Raw genomic sequence first — 18,152 nt, forward strand, 5'->3', positions numbered from 1 at the left:
CCATTGTAAATGACAAAAAAATTGGGTCATCTGATCCAACCTCAAAAGACTCAACTCAAGCTTATGTGCTCATCCTGACAAAAACCAACATCCACTTCACTCTCAGCAAGACAACTGAAAAATGTCCGGGTAAAAACCAACCAACGCGCTTCTGTTCTTCCGGTGAAGTTAAGCAACGCTCATAAAGATTGCCAAATTCACAGAGACTTCCTCTTACGTCACTTTTCTTCGCGTTTCCCAGCATGCTTTCATAGAGTTTGGTAACGATGCTGGGGTTTTAAAGAGCTTTGTTTTTTATAGAGGCAAGGCAGGGAAAGTGGATATGTACGTGCATATTTCCATGTCTGGTGTGTTTGAACCAACATGCTACTGCTCGACCGCAGCAGACACTGCCAAGCACAGCGGGCAATTATCTGAGCTGCACACTCTCCTCTCCTCTCCTGCTCCACCACAACCACCATATCTCTCCAATTATGATTTGACACTGAGTTATGGAATATTTTAATGCTGTGCAGACACGCTTACATGCAGATACAGCTTACTAGTTAGGGAAGTTCAGCTTTTAGAAAACTTGAAACGATAGAAGGAAGGGAGGAAGAATGGGGACATCTTTGATAAAGAAATGAATTAAATTATAGAGGGAAAGCAGGTAAACAAAACAACAGAGAGGGAAACAACGAAATGAAAGGTTGAAATGAAGGAAAAAGAAGATATAGTAGTGAAGAAAGAAGACAGGTTTTTATTTTTTATTTTTAAATATCCTCAGCAGATGGAGGCTGTACACTGAGATTAAGAGCAAATGTTTACACCAAGTGGAAGGAAACCAAATTAATAGCAGCTCAGTATACAGTGTATTTAGAAAGTATTCAGACACCTTAACTATTTTCAGTTTTGTTACGTTGCAGCCTGATGCTACAGTAAAAAAATCTTTGTTGTTTGGATTAATCTACACTCAGTACCCCATCATGACAAGGTTGAAAAAATGTATTAAAAATGAAAACTAAAATAATATTGACATAAGTATTCAGACTCTTTGCGACAACATTTCAGATTTAGCTCAGGTTCATCCCATTTCTCTTGATTATTGCTAAGATGTTTCTACACCTTGATTGGAGGCCACCTGTGCTTAATTAAACCGATTGGACATAATTTGTAAAGGCACACACCTCTCAATAGAAGACCTCACAACTGATAATGCATATCAGAGCAAAAACCAAGCCATGAGGTCAAAGGAACTGCCTGCAGAGCTCAGAGACAGGATTGTTGCAAGGCACAGGTCTGCAGAAGGCTCCAAAAAAAGATTCTGTTGCACTGAAAGTTCCCAAGAGCACAGTGGCCTCCATAATTCTCAAATGGAAGAAGTTTGGCACAACAAGGACTCTTCCAAGAGCCCAGTCAAACTGAGCAATAAAGGGAAAAGGACCTTAGTAAAAGAGATGATCAAGAACTTGATGGTCACTGACTGAGCTCCAGAGATCCTGTATGGAGGTGGGACAAGTCCTAGAAAGACAACAATCACAGCAGCCCTGCACTTACATGGGCTTATGGAGGAGTGGCTAGATAGAAGCCTCTTCTCAGTGCAAAAAACGAAACACCCTTTTGGTCTCATCAGACCAAAGAACTTTCTTCCACGTGACCATGGAGTCCCCCACAGGCCTTTTGACAAACTAGTCCAGATGTAGTGAGTTTTCCTCAACAGTGTCTTTCTCTTTGCCACTCTCCCACTAAGCTTTGACTGATGAAGAACCCGGGCAGCAGTTGTTGTATGCAGAGTCTCTCTCATCTCAGCTGCTGAAGCTTGAAACTCCTTCAGAGTAGTCACAGGTGTTGTGTCGTGGTGGCCTCTCTCACTAGTCTCCTTGCACAGTCACTCAGTTTGTGAGGACGGCCTGAAGGCAGATTTACACGTGCCATAGTCCTTCTGTTTCTTAATGATGGATTTAACTGAACTCTGGGGGATGTTCAGTGTCTTGGAATTTTTATGTATCCATCCTCTGAATTATACTTAAAAAAACTTTTCTCTGAGTTGCTTGGAGTGTTCTTTTGTCTTCATGGTGTAATGGTACCCAGGAATACTGATAAAACAGTGACTGGACCTTCCAGACACAGGTGTCTTTATACTACAACCACCTGTGACACATTCACTGCAGTCAGATGATCAACATTTCACTAACTGTGGCTGGACCACTATTGAATAAGATCAGTCACTTTAAAGAAGGTGATGATTATCGATCACTTATTTTACATTACATATTTTTGTTTATTTTACGTTAAAGGATTATTTTTTTGTTTGTTTGTTTGTTTTAAAAGCCAAATCATATTGACCATGACTGATTTATAAAATCAGTAAAAGGTTAAAGCACCTAAGAGGACTGAATGATCTTTATAGGCGCTGTAATGTAGATGAACAAAAGAGAGAAGATAAAACAAAAGGAGATGCATACATGAGTGAATTTAACCATATTGAGTCTGTTACAAAGAGAATAGGAAAAAAGGAAATTATCCATCAGAGGGCTTTTGTGTGGGCCAGACTGGTGGTCTAAATGACTCTCTGAACTGCAGAGTTGCAGAGAACATGACAAAATAATGATATGTAACAGTGTAAGCTTATCGGAGCATAGAAAGTTCCTTTCTCTGTAAAAGAAATCCCTTTTTTGTCTGGCCTTATGGTAAATGATTTGTAGTTCTCATGTTCCATACAGTGGTTTTCTGGGTCATAGTTCCTGTTGTGGGTTTCCTAGTCCACTCTTCCAGCTCCAAACACATCTCTCACTTCATGCTGGGACCAGGCGTTACAGGGGAATAGAAGGATACTGGGGTCCTCCTGGAGAGGAAACATGTCTAGTTTGAGTTTTCTCAAATATTTAATTGCATCATGAGTCTGGTCATTCAGTAAACCCTCCTCCTGTCTATATTTGGGGTCCTGACTCATTTAATTCAGGCACGTTCATGAAGGGCGTCAGTCACGCTGCACCTGTCTGTGGTCACACTGGCCGATGTAAGCGGTCAGCTCTAATGTGTGTTTGTGTCACAGAGAGAGAGACAGTTCCCAGACTCTGCCTGGTTTGTGAATCATTCTTTTTATTGAATCCTCCTTTTTTCTACTTTATTAACATGTGGTGTGTGTTTTTGCAGAGGAGTAGGGGGCCTCACTTTGTATATATACTCACTGTTTCCCTCCAGTATTTGACTCTAGTTTAAGGTGATGTCCTTCAAACTTGACACAGTTTTAAAAGCCTTAGTTGGCAGACTTGAATAAGGCTCTTCATGGGGATTAATGTATGGCAGCTCATTCATATTTCTGGTTCTTTCCACATTGATGGTCCAAACCAGACATTCACAGTAGACATATGAAACTGAAAAACCCGTGAATGCCCAAAAAAGAGGTCTAAAAAAAAGTCAGGACAAGAGGGTGGTGATTTGAAAGAAAGGAAGAGAGGAAGAATAAAGACTGAAAGAAAGAGCCATTTGAATCTTTTTTGTAAATGTCCCTCTTTTTTGTACTTGAAGGCTATGTTTATCCAAAAACACACACTCCCTTACCAGCATTTTGTTTCCCAGTTTGTTTATTGGAGGTTTGATGGACGGAAAAGAGTAGAGATGTCAAGGAAGAGAGAAAAAAGGATGATTAAGGAGAAAGGAGGAGCTGTGGACTGAAAGGAGCAGAGTGTAGGAGTTAGTAGGAATGCTGTATGTTTAGTCTACAGGATGTTAAGATGCTCAGTTTAAATTTCAAAATATTGTCTCTTTTTTCTAGGAAACTGTGGGACTCAAAGTTGGCCGATCCATCCTCCAGGTATAATAAATCTCCTCTTTTTTAGAAATTAAACTTAATAGATAAATAGATAAATAAATAAATGTTCCTCATCATCTTTTCCCGCTCAGACTGAGGACACAGATCACTAAGAAGGCCTACTGGGTGGAGAAGGTGCAGTGTGGGGGTGTGGAGGCCTCTCTGTCGCGGTGTCAGGTGCTGCTTTCTCTGCCCAGGAGTGACGTTCCATGCAGGGGGGGTATGCACGCTGTGGTCCGCTGCGTCCCTGGATCCCAATTTGCACGATACGGCAGAGTACCTGCACCACCTACTGTGCCAGTGAGTGTGACAGAACATGCAAGACAATACGTAAAATGAAAGATTTGTGTGAAAGCGAATGGTGAAACTTAATTTTCGTAGTCCATTTGTTGACACCCTATAATGTAACATGCAACTAAATATCTGCTAACACAGCACCTTATAGTCTTGAGAGATATGTATTTGCATGTTAACAGTGCATCAGTTTCTACTCAAAAAGATTTCAACAGACAAGAAACATGCACCAAATTAACTTTTTAGATTCTTTATATAATAATATTGATAATAATATATATTTTTTTACATTTTTAAGCACAGAATAAGATCAGCACTGGGTAGCACAAGATTTTGTTAAATAAAACATAGCCCAGTTTGATCAGACAGCGTTCACCCACATTTAGAGGTTCACTAGTTGCATCATACGTTTTTAGTTTCATCTCATCTGAAAAATACAGTGCAGTGGAAAAGTATTTGTCCCTTTCCTGATTTATTTACTTATTTTTCATTTGTCACACTTAAATGTTTCAAACAGAATTTTAATATTAGACAAAGACAACCTGAGCAAATCCAAAATGAAGTTTTGAAATGATTATTTAATTTATTAGGAGAAAAAAGACATCCGAACCTACCTGGCCCTATGTGAAAAAGTAATCAACCTAATAAATGGTTGTTCCACCCTTGGCAGCAACAACTACAAGCAAGCATTGGTGATAACTAGTGGTGAGTCTTTCAGATTACTGTGGAGGAATTTTGGCCCACTCTTCTTTGCATTTTTATTTTAACTAAGTCACACAGGAGGGTTTTTGAGCATGGATGGGTTTTTGGTCATGCCACAGCATTTAAATTGGATTACGTCCAGATTTTTTTTAAGAGGTGGACTTACTGATGTGTTCTGGATCATTGTCCTGCTGCATAACCCAGGTGTGCTTGAGTTTGATATCACAAACTGACATCACAACCAGACATTCCCCTTCAGGATTTTCTGGTAGAGAGCAGAATTCATGGTTCCATTAGCTAGAAGAGGTCCAGGTCCTGAAGATGCAAAGCAGCCATTGAAATGTGACAAATATGCACACAAAAGTTAAATCAGGAAGGGGGTAAATAATTTTTCATAATACTTTACTCATCACCTAATCATAATGATTGGTCATGTTTTAAATTTAAAGTAGCAGTGAACTAAAGTCATTTCTTAGGCATTAGTCTTTTCAGAATTGGGCATGTGAGTCGGCACTGTAAACTGCATGAAAAAAGTACAATTGACTGATTTGTCACATGAAGTTAAAACTTAATTTCACAGTAAGTTAGTGAGTTGAGACATTATACTTTAAGATCAGTTAAGTTTAACCTTTTGTTCTAGTGATGCAAACCTATAAGCGACACAGCTTTTAGTTAAAATAACAACAAAGGGTTTATTGTGGACTTTAGTACTTATGCATACCAGAGAAGATCCAGTTGCTCTCACATCTGTTAACTTAAGAGCCAAAGCTACAGCTAGCTGGTAATTTACACAACAGGAAATCTCACAGAAGAGTCATAAAGTTAGTTTGGCTGTCAAATGCACCACATTTTTAAAAAGTCTTTTCATTGTACAAATTGAAAATATGATGTGTAACCTCCTGATGAATCAGTATGCAGTGCTTAATCCACAGTAAACAGTCAGAAGACATGCTAGCTTATTTTCAAATTTGCCAAACTTGTTCTGTCACAAAGATTAATTGCAACAAGCTACCATTATAATTATGGTTGTGAGCTGCACTTAAAGCCCATGAATTAAAAGTAATTGCAGTTTAAAAAGGTAAGAATAGCATACAAGTGCAAATAAAATATGATAAGGAAAGATAGATACAGTGCTTCCTGCGTAGGGATGAAAGGGAATGGTGGGACATGTAAGTAAGTGCTTCTATGCTCTCATGTCAAGAGTTACATAAGAAGACGAGTCTTAAATCTGTGAGTTAATTGAGGCTTTAATTAGCAACTGGTTAGCTTGACACTGGGAAACCACTAGCTTTACTCTGTTCCATTTCAGCCAAATCTGTCTTTAAGGGTGCTTAGCTTTCTGTCAACAGACACAATAAACATCGGTTGTTTTTTAAATCCGGTGTTCACTTGTCAGAATTTTCAGTGGGCCTTTTGAAGTCAGATTTTGTAACTTTAGAAGGCTTTGGTTAGGCCAACAAGCTGTTATCTTAACCTTTTTGAGTAATACTTAGTGTGTTAAAAAAAGAATTTATTTTGAATATTTTCAATATGTGCCAGTTTTATCTCAAAACTTATAATTTTGTTACCCCAAAAAAGTTGGATGGTCAAATGTAAATAAAAATAGAGTGCAATGATCTGCAAATCTCATAAACCCATATTTATTTCACAATACAACATAAAAAACATATCAGATGGTGAAACTGGGACATTTTACTATTTCATGACATATATGAGCTCATTTTGAATTTGATAGCCGTGAGATATCTCAAAAAAGTAGGGACAGGGCAACCAAAGGCTGGAAAAGTTAGTGGTATTAATGAAAAAAAGCTGAAGGGGCATTTTGTAACTTAATAAATAGAATACCAGCAGCTCAGGAGCATTACTGGGGCATTTTAGAGAGGCTGTGTAAAACTGTGTCTAAAAAGTTTGGAACAGTTTCCAAGATTTTGAATATCCCACCATCTACAGTACATAATGTCATCAAAAGATTCAGATCATCTGTATGCATGGGACAAGGTGTCATGCAAAAAGTTTAAGGATTAAATCCATTTCTGACCTTTTCTTCCACCAGCCGGTTGTGCGTCTCAAGGCAGGGGCCCGGCTTGGGGAAGGCCGTGTCGAGGTGCTGAGGGAGGGGAAATGGGGCACCGTGTGTGACCACCTGTGGGACATGTCTGCAGCCAGCGTGGTCTGCAGGGAGCTTGGTTTTGGGACGGCTAAAGAGGCGCTCACCAAGGCCCAGCTGGGACAGGGTAAGATCAGAGGCATAAACTGAGCCACACACATAGTGGACTTTCATTTAAACTATACTTTGATTTTTTTTTTCTTTTTTTGTGATGCATACATAGCTTTACTTACCATGACTGCTGAGGTCACAGAGGGAGACAGTTCCTCTTTGGTGGGAAGTTTACCTTACTCATACAAACATGAAGACTTAAAAAGGCCCTGGGCTACTGATCTGATTACCACTTTTGCTGTATTGACTTTGTATCAGTGCCTATGTTCATCATGCACTATGAGCATGATCAGTCCAGCCCTTTCATCCTTTAGACTAAACACTTCTCAGCCTAAATATCTGTTTCTAAACGCAGCACCCCAAGAACCATGAGCCCGAGAGGACAAATAAACTTAGAGAAAATGTTTACAGCTTGACTTCTATCAGAGGGGCTGATTGTGAAGAAATGTACCCATGACCAATTACAAAAGTATAAACTCTGCTCCGAGGTTCCACTGACCCAAACAATGGCATGTGTAGTTGTCAAAATAAACCTGTTGTATGTGAAAAGTCAGTGCAGCTTTGAAACCAGGATGTCAATCCATTATCACTGAGCATGATTGCAAGACTGATTACTCTGGCAATGCCTTTGTTCTGGGAATAAAAATATAGCTGCTAAATAGTGTTCAACATGTTTCTAGGACCAGACCCCACTTTCGCACACTTATTGACCAACTTTCTGCAGTAACTCTGTAATCATGTTCATTTCCTCCCATTATCTTTCTGGACAAGTGAGCACATAGCATGTCCTGTGCTGCTGGCAGTGTTTCCTTCTCATTGCTTTACCTAATGAAATAATGCATGGAAAACACTCGAGTAAAACTTTAGGGCTCTATTAAAGTAGGTGCTGTGGGGCTGTTATGTTTAAATGATGAGAATGGCTGCAAGTCAAATTGGAGCATTGTGGTTTAAAATAGCCGTTTTACTAGACTTGTGTGAGCGGATTACATAGTTGAAGTAATGTGAGGGCTCATGGGTAGTGCATTAAGTGAAAGAGCAACTTAAATCAAGACTTGATTACATCATTAGCTATTTAAAGCTTAATTATAGGGCTTCGGAGGTGCTTCAGCTTAGTCCTCACACACCTACACAAGCATACATGTGTTCAAAGATTTTGCTCCATTTTGGGAGCTATTTTGGTATAAAGAATCCTTCTGAGTATACAGTAATTTAGTCAGAAAGCTCCCTGGCTAAGCTCAGTGTCAAAGCCACATCAGAGGTCCAGATTCTGTCTGGGTTTTTAATCCAACTCTGGTGACATCTGTGGCTGCAAAGCCATCAGGTTTTAGTCTTTTATGTACCGCGTATGCTTGAGCCTGTCTTTTCCTGCCTATGGCTGTTAAGACACGTGTGAATCAACCAGCTTTGCCCCTTCTCTGTAGGTACTGGTCCCATCCACATGAACAGTGTGCAGTGCACAGGCAGGGAGAAATCCATCACAGAGTGTCCCCATAGACCAGTGCCGCTTTACTCCTGCAAACACAGCCAGGATGTGGCAGTGCGCTGCAACGTGCCCAACACTGGCCTTCAGACCACAGTGAGTATCACACATTCAAATACACATACTTACATGTGGCAGCATTCAATTATTGAGAAAACACCCCTCTTTAACCCTCAGGTTCGTCTGGCAGGAGGCAGAGAGCCTACCGAGGGCCGTGTGGAGGTGCTGATGGATGCTGGAGGAGTGAAACGTTGGGGCTCAGTCTGCAGTGAGAACTGGGGCATCAACGAGGCCATGGTGGTCTGTAGACAACTCGGTTTCGGCTTTGCTGCAAGAGCTCATCAGGTAAATAGCAAAATGAAATATGAAGGACTAGTTTCTACTGCTGCCTGTGAGCTTTTGTCCTTTGTGCTCCTATATTTCTTTTTCCTCTCGCTCCATCCTGCTGTTTGTGTGTCTGTGCTGTGTTATTACCAAGGCCTGAGGTAATTACAGGCTTCTCAAACGTCCACTTCCAGCATACTGAAAATAAAAGAGGGAAAGTGAGGCAAAGAGGGATTGGGAAGAAATTCACAGAGCAAACAAACTGAAAATAGAACTGTGCATGGAAAGGGCAGTGTGAGTGTATGCTTTGGGGGGGGGGGCTGCTGGGAACATTTAACAGGCAGTCTGAGAAATGGGAAAAAGTGTGGAAAATGTGATAATGTGTTCTGATAGTCCCTATAAAAAAAATAAGGTTTTCATTGCTTATAGCAAAGGCTGTCATTTGCCTTCAGCTGTGACATTTTTTAATGGTAAAACCTTTCTAGTCATCTGCCAACTCAAAGAGTTTTATGCTACATTTTCATGACAAACAATGGTCAAAGCTACTTACCATCCCACTGAGATCTGTAGCTCATTCACACTGATGTCTCTGCTTTTGGCAGGTCTTTGGGGTTCAGTGTTTTACACAGGGTCACTTCACAAGTAAATTTAAGGAGCATATTTTTCAATAATTGTATCTTGTAGAAAACATGGATGTCATTTCAGTGGTGTCATCCATTAGTTTCTGAAGTGGACTTGTGACTGACAACAGTGGTCGCCATGTTGGAAATGCTGTCTCAGTCTAACTTTCAGTAACAGCTAGAATGCCTTTGAAAAATCAGCCCTGATACCAATAAATGACAACCTATTCAGGACAATTTTGTGCTTTATTATAATGGCTTTTGGATTTGGCTTTATTATTGCACAGCAGTTCTACCTTCATATGTCTGCTGATGTTTTTTAAATAACTGCACAAACAGTTTCATGATTTTGTTTTTTTAATGTATTATCTTTGAATGTGCTCTTTTTCTGTTTGTCCAGGAGACCTGGTACTGGCCTGGTTCCTCAGATGCTGGTGAGGTGGTTCTTAGTGGGGCCCACTGTGTCGGCACTGAGATGTCCATCCAGCAGTGTCGCAGAAATACAAACGTCTACTGTCCCAGAGGAGGAGATGGCAGGGCTGCGGGAGTCACGTGTGTAGAAAGTGAGTCCAAAGCTAACAATCCTGATGGTACATTTGTATTTTTTGTGCAGTGAGGCTGAAATGAACCCTGAGTCTCCACTCCTTTTAGCTGCGCCCGACCTTGTACTGGACGCGCAGCTGGTCCAAGAGACGGCCTACCTGGAAGACCGACCCCTGCACCTGCTGACCTGCGCCAATGAGGAGAACTGCCTGTCCTCCTCTGCAGCCAGGATGAACTGGCCTTATGGACACCGACGCCTGCTACGCTTCTCCTCACGCATCATGAACCTTGGCCGTGCCGACTTCAGGCCCCGTGCCTCCAGGGAAAGCTGGACATGGCATCAGTGTCACAGGTAAAACCATTTTACCCATACAGCTGTGCCACTACGGGAGCTTTCAAGTTTTTATTTGAACCAACAGCTGCTTATGTTGAGCTTTCAACCAGATGCAGAAGATGTGGTGATTTTAGGCAATAGGGTTTGGCTGGGAAAGAAAAGCTGCATAACCTCCTCTTGGGCACAAAATCAGGCATTATTATAGGTTAGACGAGAAAAAGTTGCATTTAAGAGAGAACTCAGTCGCTACCATCTGCCATGAAATAAAATGCCTGCTGCTGAAGATGAATGGGAATTTAAAATTTGGCGATGGAATCGCTGGATGCAGCAAACCTTGGTGATGCTTTTAAGAACAAGTCTATAAATAACCAAAAGTCTGTTATTTAACATAATGAAAACACAATCTTTTGCCCTTCAAATGCTAACAATAAACATCCTCTTCACTGGGACCCAGTTGTTACAGTCACAAACCATGACTGCACTCAGAGCACTTTGGCCTCTTATCTCAGCGGTTGTGGTTCTGTGTCCTAAACAAGAAGACCAGTTCAGTGTGCCTGTCGGCCACAACCCCAATCACCACCTCAGCAACCAACAAACACATGGTTTGTCTCTGAGCATTTTGGTAGAGTCTGTTCTGGGAAGGTTTTCGTAATGAAAAGAGAGACACCAAACTTTAATCTAGCTACACACTGGTGATTTTTATGATTTACTTCAGTGTCTGTTTGACGCCTCCCCAGAAAAGTAGCAGGATCTCTGGCAGCCACATTCATTGATATAAATTATCAAGAATGGTGTTCTTTAATTAGGCGACATAAGGGAGAATTTATGAACGCAGACTCTAAATTAAATGGAGAACTTTCTCTGTTTCTTTGATAGCTTTTTCCTGTAACGATAAGTCTTACCGTTCTCATCTGATCCACAGACACTATCACAGCATTGAGGTCTTCACTCACTATGATCTGCTGACCTTCAATGGAACCAAGGTGGCTGAAGGTCACAAAGCCAGCTTCTGTCTGGAGGACACCTACTGCCCTGATGGTAAGAGAAATGATAGATTAATGCTGCATAAATCTGCTTCTATGAGAGAATGTGGAAGCAAGAGAGAATCGTGACAAGCAGGAGAGTGCATTAAAGTGCAAAGCACCAATCCCATAATGAGCATTCAAAGTCAGTGGCGGGCTGTAAGATTAGAGGCCAAACCTAAATTGATCTTGGCTTTACAAAAGAGAGACAGCTTTGTGCACCCTAGATCCTTTCTATTCATTTCAAAGTTCTAAAAAAAGGTTTGGTTTTTAAATCATTTTGTTATAATTTCAAGCTGTTGGTAGAAATTAAATCACAGCGACTGACTGCAGGGAAATTTTACACATTGTACAGTAGTCTTTTCCCGTTTTGAGTCTGCTCATACATTCCATCTTTTTCTTTTTAACCCCCAGGTATCCATAAACGGTATGCCTGTTACAACATGGGACAGCAGGGAATCTCTGTTGGCTGCTGGGACACCTACCGCCATGACATTGACTGCCAGTGGATTGACATTACGGACGTTCGCCCTGGTGAATACATCTTCCAGGTCAGAGGCCTATATGTTTTCAGAGGAAGAAATCTTATTAGTAAACTTTATTCAACCAGGTTAGTCTGACTGAGATCAAAGATCTCTTTTTCAAGGAAGACCTGGCCAAGAATGGCAGCGGTACACTGTTTCAAAAAGCAGGCACGCTCAGACTTGCAAAAAAAACTAATAAACAATAAGTTTAGAAATAATAAAATATCAGCTAAAACAGTTGGATACAGAAAGTTTAGTTTCAAGAGTTTTCACCAGAGATTTAACAACAACCAAAGTCACCAGGTTTTGCTGGTTAAATTCAGTCTGCAGATTGTTCCGAGCAAAAGATGCAGAGAACCTAAAAACCCTCCTTTCCAATTCAGTTCAGACTTTGGGAACAACAAATTGCACATCGTCCAATGACACAGGTTGTGTAATCCATCCTTCAAGACCAGGAGAAAGGACAGGTAGTCTGGAATTTTAGAACAGCTTTATAAATGCAGATGTACCAGTGTCCAAGACAAAGTGTACAAAGAAGCCCAGCTGACTTTAGAACATAAAGTACAATGCTGAATAAGAAATCCACAGTTAGTGATAAATCTCAGAAGTCTGTGATACACACTGTCCAACATGTTAAGACTGTGAGCAGACATTCACGTGCAAAACATCACCATAATCAAGAACAGGTAAAAAGGTAGACTCAACCAGTCTCTTTTCTGTAGTAAAAGAACAAGTAAAACCATGTGCTCCTTCAACTGGGTTATCCGAATCAGAACAATTATACACAACAAACAGACATACTGCACCTAAAGCAACAGGATCTAACTTTCCCACCTTAAATTAGAAGGCCAAACATCGACCTGGTTAAACAGTTACCATCAACACCATGAAACTTTGGCAGCGGGCTGTGGTGCATGCAGCTTTCCAGTACTAGTTGACACATCAGCCTTTAGCTAAAAAGAATCCAGTGAGCCCTTCTTGATACTGTTTGATGCAATGGCTGAGTTTAAAGGATAACCTAAACAAGCTGTAGACAGTAGCAGAGTCTTATTTGTGTTCCTGTAAGAACCAAAAATGGTGCAGACCAATCAGCGTCATTTAAGGAGAACGAGGTGGTAGCTACTGGCATGGTCAAGCTGTACTGGAAGCCAAGATTGATAGCTGCCGCTGGTGTAGCAATTTGCTCAGGTGTACTTTTAGTTCAGAGGCAGTTTTATCATAACTCAATTCTTTATGAAATGTAGAGCAAAGAGCAACACTGACAGATTTTCATGATGGAAGAAACATTTTCCCTCTTCTACTGACCTGCCTCAGCATGAGTTTGTAAGACTTACAAAGGTGGTTGTTGTATACAATGGCTCCTGGTGGATGAGCCCAGACGTAGCCACAGTGACAGTTTTATCAGAACTGAACCACATTTCTTTATTAAAACAAGAGTAAAGAGCCACACTAAAAGCTTTTCATTACAGAAAAGATGGTTCGTCAGGGGTTTGCAATTGTTATGGGATGGGTTAAGTTGTACTGTGAGCCGGAGTATACAATGGCTACTACACTACAATGTCATTTAGCAGACTACACTATATTGCCAAAAGTATTCGCTCACCTGCCTTGACTCACATATGAACTTGAGTGACATCCTATTCTTAATCCATAGGGTTTAATTTGACGTCGGTCCACCCTTTGCAGCTATAACAGCTTGAACTCTCAGTCTCCGCTCTAACTCATCCCAAACGTGGTCTGTCGGGTTGAGATCAGGACTCTGTGCAGACCAGTCAAGTTCATCCACACCAAACTCTCTCATCCATTTCTTTATGGACCTTGCTTTGTGCACTGGTGCACGGTCATGTTGGAACAGGAAGGGGCCATCTCCAAACTGTTCCCGCAAAGTTGGGAGCATGAAATTATTCAAAACCTCTTGGTATGCTGAAGCATTCAGAGTTCCTTTCACTGGAACTAAGGGGCCAAGCCCAGCTCCTGAAAAACAACCCCACATCATAATCCCCCCTCCACCAAACTTTACACTTGGCACAAAGCAGTCAGACAAGTACCGTTCTCCTGGCAACCACCAAACCCAGACTTGTCCATCAGATTGCCATCATTTTATGTGGCCTACCACTTTGTGGCTGAGTTGCTGTCGTTCCCAGTTGCTTCCACTTTGTTATAATACCACTGACAGTTGACTGTAGAATATTTAGGAGTGAGGAAATTTCATGACTGGACTTGTTGCACAGGTGGCATCCTATCACAGTACCACGCTGGAATTCACTGAGCTCCTGAGAGCGACACATTCTTTCACAAATGTTTATAGAAACAGTCTGCATGCCTAGGTGCTTGATTTTATACACCTGTGGCCATGGAAGTGATTAGAACACCTGATTTCAATTATTTGGATGGGTGAGTGAATACTTATGGCAGCATAGTGTATCACTGTAGCAATTAGCTCACCTGTAGCTGTAGAAAAGCAGCAGTTTAGAAGTCCTACCCTTATCCTGCTGCTTTCTAAGGAAGATTTCCCAGATTAATGTGAAATACATCCATGCAATGGTTGTGTAAAATGTGTCAGGTTATCATATTTGCACAAATTGAGGTAATGATATGGTACCTATCAGTGGACAGTTATTTGGCTTCACACAACACCTTTGCTGACTGTTTGTTAATGATGCATGTTGTCTATGAGGAGTCAGCACTATATTCCACAAGAATGCAGTTGCACTCAGAAACCTTAAGTAGGAATCAAAGTGCATCAATTCATAAGTCAGCAGGTCAGACAAAAGTAGTACAGGGCTACTACATACAGGTTTGTGGATACAGAAGTTTATTAAAGTATTAATGTGTGAAAATAAAACACTCTAAGATAGGAGACGGTTTTACAATAGAGAGATGCTGTGATAAATACTATCATGGATCAGGGCTCGTATATTATAAGAATGAATCCAACAGTCATGAAAATTGGAGATAAAAATCCTCCACACTCGTGTTTCAGCAGCTTTTTGAACCTCTCACATCAGGAGTGAAAGGAAAAAAGAGCAAACACATGGGTTTGTGTTTCAACATCTGAAGGCGCACATGAGATAAAAGCCGTGATAAAAGACTGTAATTTCAGTAAATAGCTCTTGGCTCTCTCAGGTGTACAGCATGTATGTAGTTTTAAGGGTGTGTGCCTATTTAAGGAAAGTGAATTTAGTCTGGTTTTATATAGAAAGTAGACCTGCTATTAGTCCACCCTTCCAGAAAATACAGGCTTATTGGCAGTGGAACGTCTCAGTCAGCGTGTTACATCTGGATAAAGCTAGTTTTAAGTTTGTCGGCTGGACATCACATGGCTCGCCTGTTTCTAGACATTCAATCTTGTGTGCTGACCTACTCATCTGTCATCCCTCTGTATCATTTCTTCTATTTATTCCTCAAAGCTCAGTGGCAGCACAATGACGCTGTAAGCAATTATTTTCTGAGCGTTTACATGAAATCAAGATGTTTCAGTTTGGGTTCGCACGTGTATGTTTGTAGACTGGATGTAAACTACACGCAGGAGCGGTTTTGTCTGCACACGTGTGACGAGCCACGTCTCGAGAGATAAAACCAAGTGCCTGTCATAAAGCAGAGATGCATGGTTGCCATGACAACACGACCCAGCAGCACTTTGTGGTTAGATTGTGGTTCAGAAGAAGTTCAGCTGCTCATAAATTTTTGTAAGAAGTGAGAGATGGAGGGAGGGCATGGGTCACTCATCTTTCTTGTAGCTGGGTGTTTCTCTTTACCAAGAATGACAGGGTGGCAGCAATTTTTAGGAGCATACATTTAAGGCGATGAGTCACGTCCACCTCAGTGTGATTGCTCCTGATTGCTCCGTCATTTAAAAATCAGCTGCGCAACCTCGCATTTTTTTACAGGAGGTTGACAACCTTTCATTGTTGTGTAAAACAGGCTGTGGGCCCTTTGTTTCACATTATTACAAGAACTTTTAAAGATACGTCAACTGCCACTGAGTCAATGTTTTTTTATCACAGCCATAAAGTATGTGCTGAAATCATACTCTGCTTTCAGCACACAATAATAAAAATATATGAACTCATTGACTCCAAGTTTGGACTGAAAATGTTATAAAAGAGAGTAATAATTATGAATATTTTTCTTTTAAATCTTTGACTGTAAATACAATTGGAGCCACAAAATTTATACTGTCATATTAAAAAAAATGAAACAGGGCTTCTTTTTTGAATATGTGGTCAAGCTATCTGTTTGAAGTCTATGTCAGGAAAATTCATTTGTGTGCTTTTCTTATATATGGCAGGCTGGCAGACAGGGTGGAAAACAACAAACCATGGCTACAACCTAATGATAGGCTTCAGCTTTAAATCCAAACCCAAAACTGTCATCTGCATCTAAGGTCCCTTTTCCTGCATGAAGATAACGGTGGAAAGTGATGTCATGCAACACAGGAACTCCCATTTATATATGATGAGCCCCATGGGGGGGGGCAATAATCCTGTGGCTTCCTGGTTGGTCATGAGGAAAAACAGCTGTTTCCAGTCTGAAGTGAATTATCACTTTCTCATATGTTCCTTTATTTTATTAAAAAACACTCCATGCTATGTTTCTGGTCCAGACTTGGACAGAAATCTACATCTAGCGCAAACAACAAAGCCTTGTAAACAAAACTTGTCATTTTTGCACTCCATAAACTATAAATATTAATAGACACACTCTAAAAGGCATGTAATTTATGAGGGCGATTTTAAACTGCTACTTTACTACGTAGACCTTATCCAGGCTGGCAACTTCCCACTCCTTTCTGCCTTTAAGTTAACTTTTCCAGATCCTGATTGGATGGGAGTTTAACTCTAATATTATTATGAAAATATTATTAAAAAGTGCTAAAAAAGAAGGTGCTTGAAATTGTTGAAAATCCTTTGAAATCGTATTTTTGCAAACCCTGAATGGGCTTTCATGTGTCTTGCACTGTGGAGATGCTTCCGTCTAGCCACTCTAGCCTGAGTGGAGGGCTGCAGCGATGGATGTCATTCTGGAACTTTGTCTCATCTCCACACAGGATCTTCCGAGCTCGGGTTCTTTGTCACCTCTCTTACTAACACCCTCTCAAATCATGCCGGATGTAATTTAACACAGGTGGACTCTAATCGAGGTGTAGCACCATCTCTGCAAAGCTCCAGAAAAAAGGGAGGGACCTGAGCTAAATTTCAAATGTTATTGCATGGACCTGAGTACTTATGTCAGTGTGATATTCCAGGATTTTTATTTTTGATAAATTTGCAAAAAAATCTAAAGTTCTGTTTTTACCGTTTTATGATGGGGTACTGAGTTTAAATCTATGAGATTAAAAATGCATTTTTTTCAGGCAGCAACCCATAAATATTAGAGTGAAGTCGATCTGACCTGGTCTGAATGCACTGTAAAGGAAATTTAGAAAGGTGCAAATTTACTGAAGACGAATGCAACAGTGGATACACTCTGAAAACTAAAAAGATTTTGATTCAAAAAGCCCAAAACAAACAAACAAACAAACAAACAAACAAACAAACTGCATTAACAGCAAAATCACTGCAAACATTCAGAATACTAAATTGAAAACACATATATTTGGAAAATAATTAATTAACCAAATTACAACAAGGCCTTAAAGTTATATCATTAAGACAAATGCTGCAAATCCACTCTTCATTGGTCCTGGCCTGTGGCAGCACTCAAGAAAATGATGGAGACAACAGTCAAATTTATCATTTAGTTATGAAAGTGGTCTAGTTTGACATCATAAAGTAACATCTCCCTGTTGCTATAAGTTAATTTAGAGATTTTCTGTAAGTCTGGCCTATATTCTGAAGAGAATGGTGAGAAACTTAGCTAATGCTCTCAGAGTTCTTCAGTTAAAGACTGGATTTGGAATTTCTTAATCAGGGATTCTCAAACAAAAAATAAAGGAGCCAGAGAGAGGGGACCCCCACTGTACCTGGAGATGGTTAAAGAAAAGTGGAACACAGCCGTACACATTTAAGACTAGTCATGTGCTGATTTACATTTTAAAAAATTTTGAACATTAATTTCAGCATAAATCTTGCCAAATGACCATGTTTTTTTGTTTTTTTTCTACACTGACTAATTTTATTCTATATACTTATAGAAATAGGTAACATATACATTTTGAAATCATTGAAAAATATATTTTGTTTTTTGGAACGCATCTAGCAACCCTCTCAGTGTCTCATGACCCCCAAAGGGGTCCTGACCCCCACGTAGAAAACCACTGGTCCAAATATTTGCGTTTTTTCCACTCTGCACCTGT

At 40.3% G+C, this 18,152-nt stretch overlaps 1 protein-coding gene across 1 annotated transcript in view; it reads left to right on the plus strand.

The window, feature by feature from the left end:
• The window catches only part of LOC121508320 (lysyl oxidase homolog 4-like), a 39,372-nt gene that overhangs the window by 18,679 nt on the left and 2,541 nt on the right, over positions 1 to 18,152 (plus strand). Inside the window, exons 5-13 of the mRNA XM_041785084.1 lie at positions 3,758 to 3,796; positions 3,886 to 4,093; positions 6,843 to 7,023; positions 8,429 to 8,583; positions 8,665 to 8,832; positions 9,832 to 9,994; positions 10,083 to 10,326; positions 11,231 to 11,346; positions 11,745 to 11,881. Of these exons, the coding sequence (XP_041641018.1) occupies positions 3,758 to 3,796; positions 3,886 to 4,093; positions 6,843 to 7,023; positions 8,429 to 8,583; positions 8,665 to 8,832; positions 9,832 to 9,994; positions 10,083 to 10,326; positions 11,231 to 11,346; positions 11,745 to 11,881 (1,411 nt within the window). The remainder of the gene's footprint in view (positions 1 to 3,757; positions 3,797 to 3,885; positions 4,094 to 6,842; positions 7,024 to 8,428; positions 8,584 to 8,664; positions 8,833 to 9,831; positions 9,995 to 10,082; positions 10,327 to 11,230; positions 11,347 to 11,744; positions 11,882 to 18,152) is intronic.

Source organism: Cheilinus undulatus, linkage group 4 (genome assembly GCF_018320785.1).
Source record: "Cheilinus undulatus linkage group 4, ASM1832078v1, whole genome shotgun sequence".
NCBI lineage: Eukaryota > Metazoa > Chordata > Actinopteri > Labriformes > Labridae > Cheilinus > Cheilinus undulatus.